This window comes from Ammodytes marinus (genome assembly GCF_949987685.1).
Source record: "Ammodytes marinus genome assembly, chromosome: 10".
Lineage (NCBI taxonomy): Eukaryota > Metazoa > Chordata > Actinopteri > Uranoscopiformes > Ammodytidae > Ammodytes > Ammodytes marinus.
The window spans coordinates 10,826,018-10,845,669 of NC_137214.1; the positions used below are offsets into that span (position 1 = coordinate 10,826,018).

Sequence of the window (19,652 nt, forward strand, 5' to 3'; positions counted from 1 at the left end):
GCATTGTTTAATTATAAAGCCGTGGACTGGTTTTCTTGCATCAATCCATTTTGATGCAGTTCCAAGTTTTACTGACATAAGCCACAGGCAGGGGCATTATTTCTGCAAGATGCCCCCTGTTGTAACTGTGTTTTGATCCCTCATTAATATTTACATTCATTAAAATGTGCAATTGGATAGAGTGGCATGATGCACCCCCCAACCTCTTTTTTAACAGTTCATTTGACCATTTCACAGGGCTATAAGTATACACAATCTGGAATCCACAAGGACTCACTTCTTTTACGGTTTTTTGGAGCTGCATCTGAAAGACCAATTACTTTCATCACATACCATATTAAAATTGCCAATATCGTGCAGCGTCTCATTGCAAAGCTATGCGGATGATTGATTTTGCCTTACTGTGTTCCTCTTCGGGATAGCAACAGCATCTTCATCCATTTGCCCTTTTGTTTGGGGGAGTCACCGGGGATGCCTTGGTAGCACGGTGAGCCAATCAATAAAAGGCAAAGCTGCGAAAGTACGCCCCCTTTGTCAAAATCCGCCCTATCGGCGCGGATTGTCTTGCATGGGCGTTCCCATCCCCCACCCACCCTTTCTGACACTGCCCTACCAAAGCTGTGTGGTTGAGCGAAGTGAATGACGTCTCTGCATTTGCGGGCCGCCGACGCAGGGCTGGGTTTCCATTTTCAGAGCGAGTTTCGGGGGGGATCGTCAACATGGAGCCGGAGATGGAGGACAAAACGTTGGAGCTGATGGTAAGATTCGTCTCGGTAATGGACATCCGAAGGGTTCGGTGTCGCTTGTGTATTGGGTGGGGAAGCGCCGAGGCTCGATTCGACGGCAGGGACGGGCTGAAGCGGCTTGTCGGGAGAGGTGGAGGAGAAAGGAGGGGGGACCAGAAATCAGAGGGAGGGCCTGAAATTATCGATACATTTAGCCGAGAAAGCTCCGCATACTGGCCAGATTGACAAACAACACCGAGGCTTCAGCGTCTAGTAAATGTAAAACGTTTCGTCTGGTATCGAATTGGTCAATACCGGGGGAAATTAAGAGGTTGATGTCCTGTTGACGGCCGAACACAGCCGAGGATTCTCGGGGTAGCGCTCATTGCGGTGACGCTGCGCCACTTTAACTGGGCCCTGTCTGATACTTAGCCATCCGGCTAGCACAGGCTAGAAAGCGATGATCCACGTAAATTTTCGGGTATGTTATATTATCTACTTTACGTAAACACGGCTTGCATGACAATTGATATGTGGAGCACTCAAACAAATTCGGTAATACAGAGGGATGTTGGTGAATTCGCCACAGTGCGTTACTTGTCTGTTTATATTTTCGAAGTGCGTAGAAGGAAGTGTATTGGCTTTTCATTCACACAGCGATACCACGATTAGCGAGGTAGCAATTAGCTTAATAGCTAGCAAGCTAAAAATGCTAGGTATATGACAGTCATTACCATACCAAAACAGTCAATTAGTCGGGGGAGTAGAATAACTTTTGGTAACCTGAAAGATAAACTATCTTCACTGTATGATGTCCCCCTATAGACTATCAGCATTGGTCAAGAAGTAATGTAGTTTTCTCGTGAAATGATTGGGTACCTTGATAGGCTAGCTACCTAGGCTAACTTTAGCTTACCGATAGCTAACATTAACATCACAGGGGTCAAAGTGGTCGGAAGGAAGACGTCAATTAAGATAAGGAACACATGTGTTTGGTTAATAAACTCACAGACAGATACAGTTAACATTCATGTTGGCAGGTATTCATACGCATATCTGAAATACCGCACATCCTTCTCTTCTTTCTCCTAACAAACAAATCAATTGTTTCGCCGTACTTGCTATTGACAAAGCAAGTAAGGCCTGCAATTAAGAATATCTGAAAAACTCGTCAGTATTGTATATGGATGAAACGTTTCCAAATGAATAGGTTATGGCTATTTGTGTTCTGAAGGGTCCAATCCACAAACACTGCAGATGTGTATACACCGTGTGAATAACCATCTTTAGAGACAATGGAAGCCAGTATAAAGGGACATTTCTAATGCACACAGCACTCCAAACCTTACGAATGTGTTTACAACTTGCATTGATAGTTTGAGCTTTATTGTGGTATTTTATTAAAATAATTATAAGAGCTGAAAACTGGAGTGTAAACATCTATGTTCTCAGATAGCCACAGACTAAAACCAATGTTATGAGATGTTAAGTGTTGATATATAGGCCTATATAGCCCAGGGCTTTATGGATTATTATCTGGTCCTCACTGTAGAATGAATACACACATTTAAATAAAATAACTATTATACATTTGCGCAGGGTTTGGTGCGTCGTAATCTTACAGGCCTAAAAAAAAGAAAAGAAAGTTTACATATTTGTTTGGGTTGTGTCTATTTTATTTTATTTATTTATTTTGTCCCAGTGTTATTCACTAACCACTCATGAGAGTGGGGATGGCAGAACAGCGGGTGGGGTTTCTGTCGAAAAAACAAGAGCGACAACAACCACAATTGACAGTTATTCCCATTGCCCCTCCCTCTCCTCTACCTATCCCCACCCAGTTCATGTCTAATAATGCTTCTGTGTGTCTGTTTCTCAGTCTGTATCTTGTGTTGTGTGTGTGTCAAGGAGTGTGTGTGTGTGTGTGTGTGTGTTCCTGCGCTCACTGTGCCAATGTGTGTGTAGCTCTAATACTGGTTTCTCCCCTCACTATCCCCCCCACCTCCTTCCCTCTTCTTCTTTCCTCACCTTTGGATGGTTACACACTCACTCCCCCCCCCTCCAAATTTTAAACCAAACCTGATTTATTTTTTTATCCCCTCCCCCCATTATGTTTGTATTGTTACTTTTCCCACAATTCACCTTGTCTTGTTCCAACTCTTCACCACTTTCGTTCCATCCATCCATCGGCCCATTCATTGATCCATCCATTCAAACCCCATCTCCTTTGGTTTCCTCCTCCCCGACTTCCTCATCGACCTACTTCCTCTTTTCCTTTACTTCTCATCTCTGGTCTCTCTGGCTCTTCCTCCCTCACCCTGTCCACTCCTCCTCCCTTCCTCTCTCTCTCTCTTTCACACAGTGCTCTGTGCCTCGCTCTCTCTGGCTGGGCTGCTCCTCGGTGGCTGAGAGTTTGTGTGCACTCAGGTGCCTGCAGAGCATCCCCTCCACCCGGGCTCACAACCAGGTTCTGCCTCTCTCCTCTTAATTCTGCTCCTCCTCTCCCTTCCCTACATCCCCTTGCCATCTCCTCACCCTTTCAACATTCTTTGCCCACTCCACATGACTCCTCATATACCACCTTGGCGCTGGACAGTGCCCACTCACCTTCAGTTGTCTTTTTTCCTCCCCTGTTGGAAGCAACACTGCTCTTGGGTTCTTCTCTGGTGCGTTCCTCAAACTCCCCTGCTTAAAAACAGAATTTTAGCTGTATAAACTTTAATTGACTTGTTTTTTTAATCATGTCTAATCACACAGCTTTTGCTTCTAAATGAGGGCCCCAGAACCTCTTTAAAGGTGGAGTCAGCAAATGCTTGTTGTCAAATTAGCTTTTGTTCAAAATTACTGAATATCTAAAGATACGTTACCTGTTCCTACTATGTGTGCGCTTTTTTTTTTTAAATCCAGTGTTGTTGATACACAGCCTAGGCGCTGTAAACGGGGCCCACCGCAGCTTGCAACATACCTGTTTACAGAGCCTAAACCTGTGTATTAACACCAGATTTTCTTTCAACACACAAAGTACAGACAGGTAGCAGATTGTGAGGAGATATTCACTGATTCTGACAAGTATTCTCCAGAATCGCTTACTCCATCTCTTTTTTTTTAAAGTCAGACAATGATTGTGTCATGTGATGAAACATGGAGACATCTACAGTCAGTATAATTTGAGGACGGAAGCAGGGGGTAACAGATAATAACCCCGCACTGAGGAGTAGCGTTTTCTCCCCCTTCTACCTGGAGGTGTGAGGGCCGAGGTGGGGGGTCTTCCTACAAGCTCTGAGAGGCTACATGCTTGCTTGCCTGCCTGCCTGGCCTAACCTGGTCTGTCTGTCTTTTTAATTTATTTCTCTTTCCCTCTTCTTCTTCTTCTTCTTCTACTCTGCATGGTCATCAACACCAGCAAGCCCATTCTGGCTCCTTGTCCTGTCTGCTTTGGTCTTTGGGTCTCTGACCGTTTGTTTGTTTGTTTGTGTGGTTGTGTTAGTGCCAACCACTGATAGAGGAACATCTCTTTTGGTTTTTGCTCTCCAAAAGTAGCAGTTTCACAAAAGTTAGATGGATAACTGCACTGAGCAAAACCTGGGTCCTGGGTTTTACTGAGAAAATAAAATCTAAATAATTGATCTTTTTTTAAGGGTATGGCCCTTCTGGCCCTATTCAACCCTTCAAATGGCAAACTCATTGGCCTCTGCAGAAGCACAGATATGCTATACAGACAAACAGACCGCTGGCTTTTTTCGCCAACAAAGCCATTTTCAAAGACTGACCTTGGCTCAGTCATCACCTACACGGTTATGCAATAGAAATAACCCTCTCCCAGGTACTGTCCCTGTGTGTCCCATATCCCTCCAAAAATGAGTTTAACATGTGGTAAAAAAATATATATACATTGTTTGGGGAATAATCTAAATTTACGATTGGACCTGCGAATCATAATGATGCATTTGTCCTTCAATGGTGTGTTTCGAATGTAGTTGGTTATGCTTTGACAAGATTGTACGGTTCCTGCTCATCTCTGGAAGAGTTGTGAGAGTCTCTTGTAGTTCAGGAATGTGCCAGTTTGATGAACATGTTAATTTGACAGCATTTTTGTTCAAGGTGGCACCCTTAAATCAATAGTTAAGCATATCTTCACAACTAAAACCAGCAAATATCTATCCCCTGAGTATAATAGCAGTGTTCATGTTGGTTTAAATGTCTGTAATGAGTATGATATTGCTGCCGGACTGTCCTTGACTTCCAAAGAGGTTTACATGCTTTAAAGAACTTGATACTTTCCAGGTATTTTATTATTATACTTTAGTATTTATGTAGTGTTAAGAGCAAGGCTACATGGAGGGCCTAGTCTCACTCAATTACTGTCAATAAGTGAATTGTTCCATAACCTTGTTGTTTTTAATTTGTTGTCGAATTGATGTAAGACCTAGGTCATGCTTGAAATGGGTGGGATCCGGTTACCTCCCTATCCTAAATGCTCTATCTGATTTTGGTTTCATTACAGTCATGCCTGAGCTGCTGCTGCTAGTGACATATCCAAGATGCTGCACTTTTAATTTCCTGTCCAGACTACTTAGCCCACATCAGACAAGCAAGCAAATAGATTCCTTTTGTTGCGGTGCTCAAGTTTATTTTTATTTTTTCACTCCATATGTGTGTGTATATATGCACGGGTGTTTTTTTTGCGTGCACGCCAAAGAGCTCATGATGGTAACCCTTTCCTTGGCTGTGTTTGTGGCACTCTAGTGTCCAGCGCTGTCCACACCGCTGCCACTGGCTCTAACAATGCCTTTTTCAAAACACGTGCAAAGAGAACAAAACACTAACCGGCTCCTTCCCTTTGTTTTCTTCTCTTTCAACAGAACACGTCGGGGATGGAGTCACAGAACCTTGTTGACGATCTGTCGCCAAAGAAGAACACAGTTCTCAAGGTGTGTGTGTCAATCTCTTTGTGTGTGTGGATCTTTTATGTATCCAAGACCACACCTTGTTGAAAAAATTAAGATTTAAGTTTATTTAAATTTACAGTATTTAAATTGTGTATGTTGTGCAGGAAGGACATATGAATTGTTTACTTGTAAATTCTAAAAAAATTAATTGCGGCTCAAAATTTCACAGGCTTCAGAAGCATTGGAAGTTTAAGAGTAAATATTTATTTTGGATTAGCAATGTGACATCAGCATTTTTTTAAAGGGATATCCTGCTCGGTTCATGGCTCCATCTAACGAAAAACCTCTCACTGATGCTGACAAATGCTGTTGACATGAACATTTATTTTCAAGCATTTTTTTTTCCTGTTCCCACACAAACACCCCCACCACTGCAGGCTTTTAGTGGTTTAACGAGCTCTAACCCCTCAGCATGTAAAATTGATTTTTAACGTGTGTCCATCCTGCAGTAACAAGAAACTCCTCTCAGTACTGTAAACGCATACAACAACTTTCAGTTTCAGGGCGGTTGCACAGATTTGATATACAGCTGAAATTATAAGATAAGGAACTTTATTGTCCATAACATGAAATGGAAATTTTCCATTTGCATTCTGGCACACAGAATAAAAACTAACAGTAAGAAAGGATAAAGTTCCTCCTATGCAACACCCAAAGTCTAAAATAGTGCCCCACCTTGACTGATTTGCTTCATATGCATTTCTCAAAATACTTCTTAATTCTTACACACTATCTTTGCACATTTAATTCATCTCTATGCACCCTTGATCTTTGCAGCTTAGTAACGGTCCCGTTGTGGGCTCCCGTAAGCGTCCGTCGGAGGGGAACTATGAGAAGGAGAAGGAACACTGCATCGCCCTGTTTGACCAGTGGTCAGAGGCCGACCAGGTGGAGTTTGTCGAGCGGCTGATCTCCCGTATGTGCCACTACCAGCACGGCCACATCAACTCCTACCTCAAACCCATGCTGCAGAGGGACTTCATCACTGCACTGCCAGGTACACACATACACACAGAAATGCAATGTTTACAATCCAACCGCCCCAGTGTGAGCGCCATTTTTTCTAACTGCACATTTCCTTCAAAAAGTGCCCGGATTTTAGAACGGGAGATCATCACTTAAAAGGGATTTTAAAGTTGCACTATACTGTTTCAGGGGAGGTGGATTTGCTTACATTTGTAGAGCTTGCAGTTAGTTTACAAAATGTATATTTACTCTACATGTAAGTCTTATTATTGAATAATTCTATTATCATAAATCAAAACAAAAGTATTTTGAGGCATCTGGAACCAAACATAAGACTAGGTTGTTGGTACAAAAAAACTGTGGGCCCTGCTGCTGTAAACGACAACACCAAACAGGTAGCGTTCTAACTTCAAACAGTGTTCCAGGGATCCAATATTCCTGTGAGTAAAGTTTGTTTATTTAGTTGTTAAAATTAGGGCTGCAACTAATGATTATTTTAATAATCGATTAATCGGTCGATTATTTTTTCGATTAATCGATGAATCGGATAAAAAAATAAACATTTGTAATTGTGTGATTACTACCGCTGCATTGTATGACTGTTGATGCGCCGATGCCGGCTCTTTTTTGGACTACACAGATACTGAGTTGAAGGAGTTTTTTTTTAACCCAAAGACAGCAAAGGTACAACACTTTTATATAGGCCTACAGTCCAGTGTTAGATATGACCAAAATACAAGCTGTGGCCGCTCACACTATAGCTCTCCCGCACCGCTTCACGTGTGGAAGGCTCGCTGTGGGCGTGCATGAACCGGTCGGCGGCTGGATGTAAACAGTGCCGCGCCTACGTGTGACGTGTTAATCGCGCGACTCAACGAATCGATGACCAAATTTGTTGCGAACGCTTTTAGTAATCGATTTTTATCGATTTCGTTGTTGCAGCCCTATTCAAAATATACCTTTTTTTGAAACTTTTAATTTAACTGACACACCCTAAGTTACATAGTGCACCTTAAGTTTATGTTTGCACATCTAGAAGTTGTTTTCTGCTGCTTTTGGAAAGATAAACATAGCAACAGAAACAACGACAAAAACTACAGCTTTTTGGGCTACAAATGATATTACTGCAACCATGTTTTTGTATTAGTGATTTTCATTACCAGATTTTTTAAGGCAGTATTTAAAATAAATGCCAATAAACACATTTTAAGACAAAAACTCTAAATAATCATCCCCATGCCTAGATGATCCGACCAGATAAAATCCTATTCATTTTTGCATCAATCATTCACTCCCTCCAGCCCAAGGCTTGGATCACATAGCGGAGAACATCCTGTCTTTCCTGGATGCACGCTCGCTATGCTCGGCAGAGCTGGTGTGTAAGGAGTGGCAGCGCGTCATCTCTGAGGGGATGCTGTGGAAGAAGCTCATTGAACGCATGGTCCGTACAGACCCACTCTGGAAAGGCCTGTCCGAGAGACACCAGTGGTGAGGATGGACTCAAACCCTTTACACACACTCTTACATACTTTAGATTTACACAATGCTCTTTGGGGATATACTAGGTGAACTACTGGTTTTCAGTATTCTTGTAAGTCTTCTATTTTTTGGCATTGAATTTAGAATAAAGCAAAGGCTCAAGAAGAGAGTAAGGTGACACGGTCATACTTGGTTGGTCTTGAGTCTCTATTGTAGGTGGAAAAAAAATATCCCAGTAGATACAAAGCAGATGTCAATTATGTATATATTTTTCTTTTGGCCCCAGGGAGAAATATTTGTTCAAGAACCGCACAGCAGAAGTCCCGCCCAACTCCTACTATCACTCCCTTTACCCCAAGATCATCCAAGACATAGAGGTAAGACGGCAAGATGGAGTTCGCTGTTAACTCAACACTATTTCTTTGTAGATTCTAGTTGTATTGTACAGCTTTTGCCTACGCTTGTTCAAAAAAGTAAAACAATGTCAAATTTACTTGTCTGAATGAACTGTATAATAAAAGACAAAAAATGTGATGATGCCTTTACTTGACCGTAGATCTCATCCTTTCTGTTCCATTTAGCAATATAACACATTTGCCTACATTTTAGTACAACTATGTACAGTGCTTCCTTTTCCCTTCAGTTGCCTTGTGGGTTTGTCTTTCTCATTTTTTCTCCCTCTTTCCTGCAGACTATTGAGGCTAACTGGCGATGTGGCAGACACAACCTGCAGAGGATTCAGTGTCGCTCAGAAAACAGTAAAGGTGTTTACTGTCTCCAGTACGACGACGACAAGATCATCAGTGGCCTTAGGGACAATTCCATCAAGGTGAGTGTCTATTGAACACACTGAGGTCTGTTTAAATGTCATCCCAATAGTGTCACCATTGTTTCAATGGATTATACATTTACAGCCAGTGCACTGATGACACCAGCAAAGCAGCATGTTAATGTATTTATATAGCCTATTTAAAGACCACAGTAGTTGTCCAAAGTGCTTAAACAAGCTCAAAAACAAAACGCATGAAATACGCAAACAAGGCAAGACAAAAAACAGTAGAAGAGACCAAGGTGTCAGAAACTTAACTCGAGTTAAAAAGCCAAAAAATACAGGTATGTCTGAAGCAATGACTTAAGTTCATGCAGTTCTTATTTAAATGGGTAAACTATTCCAGTCAGCAGGATATGAAACACTTCTTTGAAAATCACAACGCATGGGCCCACATTTCCCACGGACACAGATTAGCAATAATTGCATTCTTTTTACTGAAAAATGCTTTTTTTTCTCTCTCTCTCTGAAAGTGAACATTCTTATATATTTCTGACATAATGACTCTGATTCATAGTCACAAAGCATGGAATATAACTACAGCATGTTTAACGTCAATATTTAAATTGGACTTTAACATGGTTATGAATATAATTTTCAAGTTTTTCCAGCTGCTTGGGCCATGGAAACATACACCAGGGATGTATCGGTCTATCTTACTGGCACCAAACTGAAATGTAAAAGACATCAACATCGATCCCATTTTTATTTTTTTAAGCACAAGCAAAGGTTCTCGCAGCCAAACGTTTTGGCTGTGAAGAAGACATGCTTGCTGTGTGTGTGGTAGTTTTCTTCCAGCCTGGGTTTGTTTGCTTTGTTTTTGAATTGAATCTTTTCTCGTGGCTCAGTGTGGCTTATCATCTTATTGTCTATGACTGAGCTCAACCAGCAGACACTGAGACAGAACACAAGTGAATTATGGGATAAGAAAGGGCCCAACTCCAGTCAGACCCAATGTGCTTTCCACTTATCTGTCTGGCCTGGGAGGAGAAGAGTAGGATAAGATAATAATGATGATGATGATGATGATGAAGAGCAGGGAAAGATGGAGGCAGGGAATGAGAAGAGAGGATTTGTAATCTTATTGTTCTTGAGAAGCCTGCCGCGCACCCAGGGAAGAACTAAGTGGCTCTTACATACACACACACGCATGCATAGAGCATAGCACAGCAGTGGTGAAATGGGGCATAAACGCTGATGTAAGAATAGGCCATTCTCAAGCGTGACCTAAATCTGCAACCTTTCGTAACCACTTTTTTTCTCATTGTGTGTCCTCCCTTATTCGTTCCTCCATTCTCTTCCCACTCCTGTCCTTTATTTCTTCCTCACAGATCTGGGATAAGCAGTCTCTGGAGTGTCTGAAGATACTGACCGGACACACAGGCTCCGTGTTGTGTCTGCAGTACGACGAGAGGGTCATCGTCACCGGCTCTTCTGACTCAACCGTCAGGTACGATACATCTCGTTACAGAAGGGAACGCACTGTGTTTTTAGGAGTAGGCTGCCAAAAACTGTGTCCACAAAGATAACAAAAGGGTTCTTCAAATCGCTGAATAGAGAGTTTTGTAACTAAGTGGTTACTAGGCAGAATCTCTGCATGACGAAATGGGATTCACTGCACAACTCGGCTTGAATGAACTGTTACTGTAATTTATCTGTTGTTTCTCAACACAATGTAAATCTCGGGTTAACTTTGTCAACATAAGACAGAAAGCAGATGGGCATTCATACATACTAAATCTAATCCCAAGCAAAGTATTATTATGCTAAAAGTCAGGTTATGAACATTCATTTTGGGTTAATGACTCACAAAGGGTGTATCAGTTTTGAAGATGTTCAATTTGTTTCATGTACAAATGTGTACCAAATATTGTTATGTTTATTTTAAAAGCTAAAATGTGTGCTTAATGAAAATGTGTTCCTCCAGTACAGATTATTTTACTGAAAGGAATGCTTCTGTTGGGTCAGATCAAGGATAGTCACACATTATAATACCTGATCATATCCATAATAAATAGATTGTCATACCTATTTTATACAATCAAAGAAGCCAACGCTTACTTAGCCAAGTCCTGTAAAACTAATCTTTTACCCAGGTTTATTTCTCACTTCAATACATTTCGCAGTCGCCACCAAAGCCGAAGGAAAACAATGTGACGCCAACAAACACTGCTCTATTCAAATATAGTCATACCGACGGAGGCAGTTTTGACCATAATTTGGCTATTAATTGGAACACGAAGCGTCTTTACTTTGGCAACTAACATTGCTGTTTTAAGCGTTTAAAAACTGCTGGATGGTATGTTATGCTTGTAATATTATATGCAGTATCCTCTAGAAACTGGATAATGTAGGGACATGGATGTGTTAACAAATTCCAAATATTTCAAATAATCTGATAGAATGTGTTAAATATCTTGAAAATTGTCAGAGATAAACATTCAGAACAAACATAGAACTATTTATATAATTGATAATTAATCCACAACAAAGTGAACAGAACGGCATACTGTACTGTTTTTAAGAGGAGATTACTTATATCTTATCACCAGAAACAATGACTGTTCTGTTTGAAATATATAACGCGTATCTAATGCAAATCACAGCTTTAAACCACCTGCACTATGCTGTTGTGATGGCAAGCAATGTTCATTTGGAAAATAACACAAGATTAACGTTGACATCATAGGAGGATAAAGGAACATATTTCCAGATATATGTATAATATTTATGACAAATGTAAAAAAAAAAATGTATTTTTAAATAATTAGTTAGATTTTTATTTCACTGCTAGTGATTTTTAAAGACCTGGCTCGTGTGCGTATGTTGACACTTGCTTGGCTACCGCACACAGAAGCTCAACATTTAATTCTCTTATTACTTCACACTTTCTCCCGTACTCGCTGGGCGGTATCCAAGGAAAATGTGACTTCACTTCCTTAGCAACCGCTTTGACGAGCACTTTGTTTGTAGGTTCGGGTTGTCAACTTTTCCAGTATGTTCTGCATTTGACTCTTACAAAAGGTCCCGCGGTGCAGTTCGGTAACATGTTCTTCACAGCCGAACGTGTGTGTGTGACACTCTCATTGTAAAACTAATAAACATCTTTCTCTAATGTCTCCATTGTTTTCCCTTTTGTTCCCCTTACACGTCTTTTCCACTCTCCATCCTCAACCTTTCATTTTCACCACTTGTTCCCGACGTTAATTTTTTCTTTCCTACTCAACCCTTCCTCCTGTCTTTTCTTCTCACCCCTTTGTCATTTTGTCCCCTCTTTGTCCCTCACACCCCTCCCCCTGTCATTTCACATCTCCATGTTGCCTTTCTTTCCCATTCTACCCTCTTCTTTTTTCTGCCATACATTCTCCTTCTACCTCTCCTTGTGCAGGGTGTGGGAGGTGACGACGGGCGAGGTACTGAACACACTGATCCATCACAACGAGGCGGTGCTCCACCTGCGCTTTGCCAACGGTCTGATGGTGACCTGTTCAAAGGACCGCTCCATCGCCGTGTGGGACATGGCGTCTCCCACAGACATCAGCCTTCGCCGTGTCCTGGTGGGACACAGGGCCGCCGTCAACGTGGTGGACTTTGACGACAAATACATTGTGTCCGCCTCAGGGGACCGCACCATCAAGGTTAATAGGGCAGCCTTTTAATGAATGAATTCAAGACAGGGAGCTACTAAAGGTGGAGTCAACGACGTGTGGAGAATTCTTGTAGTTCAAAATCACTTCATGCCAAAATCTTTGAATATCTCCCCACAGTCCGCCACCCCTGGAACCACTGCTGGAATTTTCTTTTGTGGAAATACACAGCCTAGGCTCTGTAAACAGGCATGTTGCTAGCTGCAGTGGGCCCCTTTGTTTACATACTAGTTCACAGAGCCTAGACTGTGTAATAACACCAGTTTCTACACACATAGTATGCACAGACTCCACCTTCAACAGCCTGCCTAGAAAAACATGAAATGTTAAAGATTCAATAGAGAAAAAGGTGTTCTTAGGTGTGACTTCTATGGATTAAACCAGATATGTCAAACCTATTCCAAAGTTTGAAACTGTTCAGATTCACCTGGTTGTTTTTTTAGGTGGTTGTTTGGTAAGCTGTACTAAATACAGGCCACTGTTTCACAAAGTTTTGTGTTGCGCCCCCCCCCCCCCCCCCCCTCCACTTGTAGGTATGGAGCACCAGCACCTGTGAGTTTGTGCGCACTCTAAATGGTCACAAGCGGGGCATTGCCTGTCTACAGTACAGAGATCGTCTGGTAGTCAGCGGCTCATCTGACAACACAATCCGGTATGTGTGTGAGAAGAATACATAGAATATCGCACAAACCTGTTGAATCCAAAAACACTTGTAGTACAGGCTTATATTGCTTCATTTAAGGATACAAATGTCATTGTATGAAATAATACTCTACTTCAAGGGATAGTTCAGTATTTTTTTAATTGGAGTTGAATGAGGTACTTAAGCATAGTTAGTCTGACCGCGACGACCGCCATCTCCATGAGGTAACAGACAAACCAAGAACTGAACTATCCCTTTATATCCACTTTAAAAAAAAACTTTAAAAGCAGAGAAGGTGCTGTGTATTGGCCTCCATGTTTTGCTGAGGCTTCACTTACTTTCTTTCTTCAGGTTATGGGACATCGAGTGTGGGGCGTGTTTGCGAGTGCTGGAAGGTCACGAGGAGCTGGTGCGCTGTATTCGCTTTGACAACAAAAGGATTGTCAGTGGTGCCTACGACGGGTGGGTCTCTCTCTCACACACACACACACACACACACAGCATTGTGCACAGAGAAGCATTTTGTTTCTGACTTTGTCGTGTCATGTTTCTCTCTGCAGTAAGATCAAGGTGTGGGACCTGCAGGCGGCTCTTGACCCACGAGCCCCTGCAAGCACATTATGTCTGCGCACTCTAGTGGTGAGTGGCACTGTTATATGGCTGATACTGATGACTTCATCTGCATTACCTATTAAAGCACTCTAGATTTTGTCTACAAGAATCCCATATAGGGTTTTGAAAAAACTCAACTAACTTCTCTCAAAATAGAATGGGATTTTCTTTTTCACATCAGGTTTAACTGTAACTAATAGTATATTTCAGTTCACCTCTAGTTTGTATCTTGATGCAGATTTAAGTTTCAAAATGTGTTCTCATACACACCTGTAGGTGAAGTCCAGCGTACCATACCAAAGTTGACGTTGTATTGGTTTTTCATGGGATGTGGTCTTGCAAACAGAACTTAACATTGAGAATCTTATTCTAAACACAATTGTTATCAGAACAACAACAATTAACAACCCCTCATTAATGTTTTACTCTGCATTGTAGATCTGCAATTGCGACTGTCTTTCAGTGGTGGCATCACAGACGGCTATGGTCTGCCTTTTAAACATTGCATTTGAACATCACTTCTCATTCCTTGTGTTTCCAGGAGCACTCAGGCCGCGTGTTCCGTCTCCAGTTCGATGAGTTTCAGATCATCAGCAGTTCTCACGACGACACCATTCTGATCTGGGACTTCCTGAACGTCTCGACCAACGGCCAGTCAGAGGGACGGTCTCCCTCCCGCACCTACACTTATATTTCTAGATAGCAGGTATACCCAACACACATTCACACTTTGCTTATAAAAACGTCCTTATCTCCTGAGGGTTTTCTGAAAAAATCCTACGAATTTTCAATGTCTACCAAAACCTTAATATCTAAGCCTGTGTAGCACATAGAAACATTTAAAAGGTAAGGGTCACAGGTTTCATTTAAACATGCTCCCTTAGCACTTACATACCAACACATTTTTCTAAAAATCTTCAAAATAAGATGGGGGGGGGAGAATAAATTATATAAAATATAATATAATAATATATGTGCTAAATGAGGTTATAATCCTGCTTCCTTTAAGCATGGATAGTAGTAACTGAATGTGCAGTGGATAGAGAAAGATAGAGGGAGGAAGAGAGAGCTTTATTTTATAATTTGGTTCAGTTATCACTGGCGCCATAAATCCGACTTCCCAGTACAACTGGAACGCAGACTGACTCCCGCTGTCTGGAGCTGGTCCAAACGGCTGTAGGAGATAAAAACGAAACTGAAACTTAACTATCGCCTGGCTGGGCTGACTTGAGTTGGAGCAGCTAAATATAGCCTAAATCAATAAATATTGTTACTAAATAGAAGTAATGTGTTGTGTGATTTTCGTCAGTATCTACAGTAGACCTAATTTCTGCGCTAACTGTTCTGTAATACGCTATCGCCGATCACGTGAACACACAGCCAGCTTATTCTTTATTTTTTTTTTTATTGACGTGATTTTCGGCAAACCACGCAACATTTAGGTGGTCACATGATTTAAAAAAATCAACAAAACCCACCTGATGTGTATTTGAACCAGTGACAGCGCATTCTATGCTGCATGCGCCATGAAAATTAGTTAAGACAACAATGCTGCGCCACGCAGCAGCCGGCAGGAGATACAATGTTGCGTCGCGCAGCATCCGTCATCAATTGGTTTGCCCTCTCTACACAAGCCATTTTTTTGTGTTTTTGCATCTGTAAGTAACAAGCACAACCATAGATGGATGGGTATAACAGTCATAATGAAATAAACCCTTAAATCCCTTATTTTCCTATTCGAGATGCATTTTAAATCGGATTTTGGAGGAGTAGGGAAGAGGAAAAGGTGCTTATCGTGCTGAACGTGCCGAACATGTCGCTTGATTATATATTGGTTCATCGCGTAGATTTCCTCTCGCTATTTTATTTCCCATTATCAACTACGAGATCAGACCCGGTACAACTGCAACAGTGCACTGTGTGTATGGTGATATAAAAACAACAACGACATGGCCATCAACATTGCCTAAAGGCAAGATGGCTTTCACTCATGACAGCCTCCACAGGCACACACAGCTGGGTGTTTCACTAATGCTAACTTGGCTAACTTGGCTAAAGCAAAGCAGATAGCTGAACACAAGCAAAACACACATATCCACTGAATGAACCAGGAAGCCCAATCTCCTTGCTCACTCTCACCAGCACCTACTCCTTCGTGTAGCGGTCCCTGTGTAGAACACCAAGCTGGTGTCATACAGCACACAGCCATAACAGCTTTTTCCTCTGTGTTTCTCAGCATCTTTGTGTCCTCTGTCTACACGTCAGTGATGTAGGGCAATCAACGCTGATTGGAGCAGTGCACAGAATGCTAGAATATTATGAAAAGTCCTTAGACTAAACAATATGGACGTAGCCTCTGTCATGTGATATTAGAAGACCAATTTTTACCTCTACGAAAAATATCTAGGTGTTTTAATATCCCGAGATTTCGTCACACCCCTAGTATGTGTGCATTGTTTTAGAATTCATATTCAGTCAGTATAGTTCCGTTGCTGAGAAGGACCCATGTGTGATTGCAGACTCTTTTCTACACCTGCAGGTGGCGCCATCCACCGCACCATTTCTCGGAGGAGCCCAGGGCTGATTGGCTGATGGCTGCGTCCATCATTTTAAAGGAGCCCATCTCTTCTCCTTCCTCCTCGGCATCTCTCGGTCCACCTCCAAACCCCGCCCCCGCCACTTTTACCTTCCCGCCCGTTCTGACAGACTCTTGAGCTTGTGCCCATTGCCTGCCAGTACCTTGACATGCACTCTCTCACACACACGCACACACATACACACACACAGGTCAACACTGATGAGGATTCCCTAATACGAACCAACTCTTCCGAGAAGTTTCACCTTCTGCTACTAATTTATGTTTTGTAAAGTACACTAATGACAGTATTAACCTAGACATTATGTAAGTCACAAGCTCCCCTTTTGTCCCCCTTGATACAAACCTAAAGCAGCTTCTGCTCCTCAGTTTTCAGCCCCCTGCCAATGCAGGGATTTTTCCACGGACATGGAATCGCTTATAGGTATATATTTATATATACACATATATCAAACACACACACAAACAAACACACTGTGGCACACAGTCGGGCAGAGGATGACCGGAGCTGTGATGTGGGAGACAGAGACTCTTTACTCAGCTCTAGGAAACAGGAGGGAAGGATTGGAGATGGAGGGAGTGATAGAGGGAGAAATGTGTCCGGGGAAGAGGGGATGACTTCCCTCGCTCCTTCTCGCTCCCTTTCACTCCTCCCTGTCTCTCTCTCCACACCCCACACCCCCTCTCCCCCCATCCCCCTTTTACCCCCCAGAGATGCACACTTGCTTGGAATACGGGGGGCGCGCGCACACACACTCAAGTTTTCTTGGGTGTGTGTTTGTGTATGTGGACTTGTGAATCGGCAGAACAGAGCAGAAGCGTCAAACAGACAGACATGCATGTGAGGTTGCCTCGGATACAGCGTCCCGGTACACCTCTGCTTTTTTTTTCTCTTTAACTCTTTACTTTCTTACTGTTTTTTATTACTGTTATTTTTCTCATTTTATTTTGAGTATTTTGGTTCTTAGTACAAAAATCATACTAAGCGTAGTCCTCTTTCTCTTTCCCTCTCTCTGTCTTTTTTCCTCATTCTTTCTTCTAACTTTGACCCCTTGTTCATCTGTCCCTTTCACTCCATCTTTCTCTCCCCCCACCATCTACGTGCTTGCTTTGGTTATGAGAGAAGCTGGAACTCAAGAGCTCAAATTTAGCTGTAAACGGAGTTGTCTTGTCAAAAATTGTGTTGTATATTAAAAATGATTTTTTAAAGAAGAAAATGACCTTATTGTGAATAAAGTACTTGACAGTGGTGGAGTGTTGAGCCAACTGTAACATGAATGAGTGTCTAATTGTCTGTCTGTTCTTGTCTGTGTGCATGTTTGGTTGCATTGGTGATATTTATCCCTATCATGTGGATGCAGCACTCATTGAGCCTGCAGTCAGGGAACCAGTGGGCATCTGTCCTTTTTTCACAGGTAGCGAATGGTGAGTAGATATTAGCTGATACTGACAAAGTTTCCTGGATCTCAATCGCTTAGTATGTCTTTTTAATATTGTTTGACAAAGAAATTGACTCAAGATCATGTAATTAGTTTTTTCTTTTGGAGATCAAGGCATCTTTTCTTAGTTGATTCCATCTGCTGAGATAGACAAAGGACAAAGATGTGATTCAGAGCTCGCTGGAAAAATAACTAGTGGAGTGGACCTTGAGTGAAGAAATACTTTGTTTTTCAGGAGAACTACCATTTCCAAGGTCAAGAAGAAATGTTCATGCTCCATTTATAAGGTGCTTATACATGCACACTAATTTGTTGCTTTTGAGTCTTAGCCTTGTTTTGATCTGATTTGTGATATGTTTACACAGAACATGATACACCATAGCTATGCATATTGCTACAGTGACTCTTAACTGTATCCAGATTTGGGACGGATCATCTTTGTACAGCTGTGTCTAGATTTCTTAGCATCTCTGATGCCATGTTTTGTACAAATGGTATTCTTGTTTGTATCAGAGTTCTCATAGTATCATATCTGGTTTCTGAAAAACCAGCATGATGTTTATAATAACACATAACCAGGATACTTTAAAAAAAAACAGAATATAACCAAGACAATACTGCACACACCAATTTCTGATTAGACGAGAGAATAATTGTAGATAACTGATGTAATGTGTGAAGTTGTAAAGGTTTCAACTCGGGACATAACTCAGAAAACCTGCTGCAGTTGAATCTTGATTGTCTTCTATTGGTGAGAAGTCTGGAGTAGTCTCTTTGTATTGAGAAGACAGCAACACCAATGTATGCAGTTTTAAAATCATCTTTGTTTTCTCATCCTATTTTATATCTCTTCAACTGAAGTTGAGCATCACCCACTTTTTCTTAATATACACTGGCTTTTAGTTACATGTATTTAATTGTGTACACGTTTGACCCAAACACCTAAAATATACTGCACGTTATCAATCACTTGTACTGACTTCATCTTTTACCTGAGATCTTTTTTGGTTAAATATTAAGTTAGACTTTCTATTTAAAATAACAAAGTACAAGTGATTGAACAGGATTCAGAAATCCTTTTTTATTTATTTTTTCAAAGTTGTAAATTAACCAAAGGGCCATTTTCCATCACCTATAAGTCACAATATTAAAGTCAACTTTGTTGTATTTGTATTCACTTTTGCTGTGTAACAAATTCACTGTCGACAGTTTCGATCGTTGTCAAGATTTGATGTCAGTAAGAATTTTCCAGTGTGCAAAAACTTATTTTCATAATTCTCACTTTCTTACATTTTTTGACATGAAGTCATTTAACGAGAAACAAATGTTTGGTTTGAACTGTGTTGCATTATTACATTATCATGTTAAGGATGGCCACCAGGTGGGAGTATAAACCCAGCTATGTCTCACACGGCCTAACGTGTTTATGAGACTCTTGACTGTTTGGAAGCCAAGTTGGGAGTCTAAATAACCTGTTACCGTAGATCACACACTCAAGTCTTGTAAACACTGTAACTGTGAAGAAGGAATGTATGTTTTGAGATGCTCTAAGCGGTGCCTTTATAGCAAAGACCTGGCTAGTGTATTTCAACTCTTATGATAGCCTACATCTGTCTGGTTATCGTACAGTGTGTATTCTCTCAATTTAGGAGAGGGAGGGGAGTTTTCTAGAGTTTCTGGGTTCAGTTTAGTATCGTAGTTAAATGTTTCAAATTCTAGGGGAATAAGTTATGTTGGATAGGATTTTGTGCTTGGTTGGAGAGAGGA

At 41.4% G+C, this 19,652-nt stretch overlaps 1 protein-coding gene across 1 annotated transcript; it reads left to right on the top strand.

Annotated features, from left to right (window-relative positions):
- Window positions 1–704: 704 nt before the first annotated feature.
- LOC307256323 (F-box and WD repeat domain-containing 11-B) lies at window positions 705–17,713 on the top strand. The gene is made up of 13 exons (XM_080035240.1): window positions 705–758; window positions 5,588–5,656; window positions 6,452–6,671; window positions 7,942–8,128; window positions 8,406–8,496; window positions 8,811–8,948; window positions 10,280–10,398; window positions 12,337–12,586; window positions 13,129–13,247; window positions 13,590–13,700; window positions 13,799–13,877; window positions 14,392–14,556; window positions 16,390–17,713. The coding sequence occupies exons 1-12, from the start codon at window positions 720–722 to the stop codon at window positions 14,551–14,553; spliced, it is 1,584 nt and encodes a 527-aa protein (XP_079891366.1). The 5' UTR covers window positions 705–719; the 3' UTR covers window positions 14,554–14,556; window positions 16,390–17,713.
- Window positions 17,714–19,652: the final 1,939 nt, after the last annotated feature.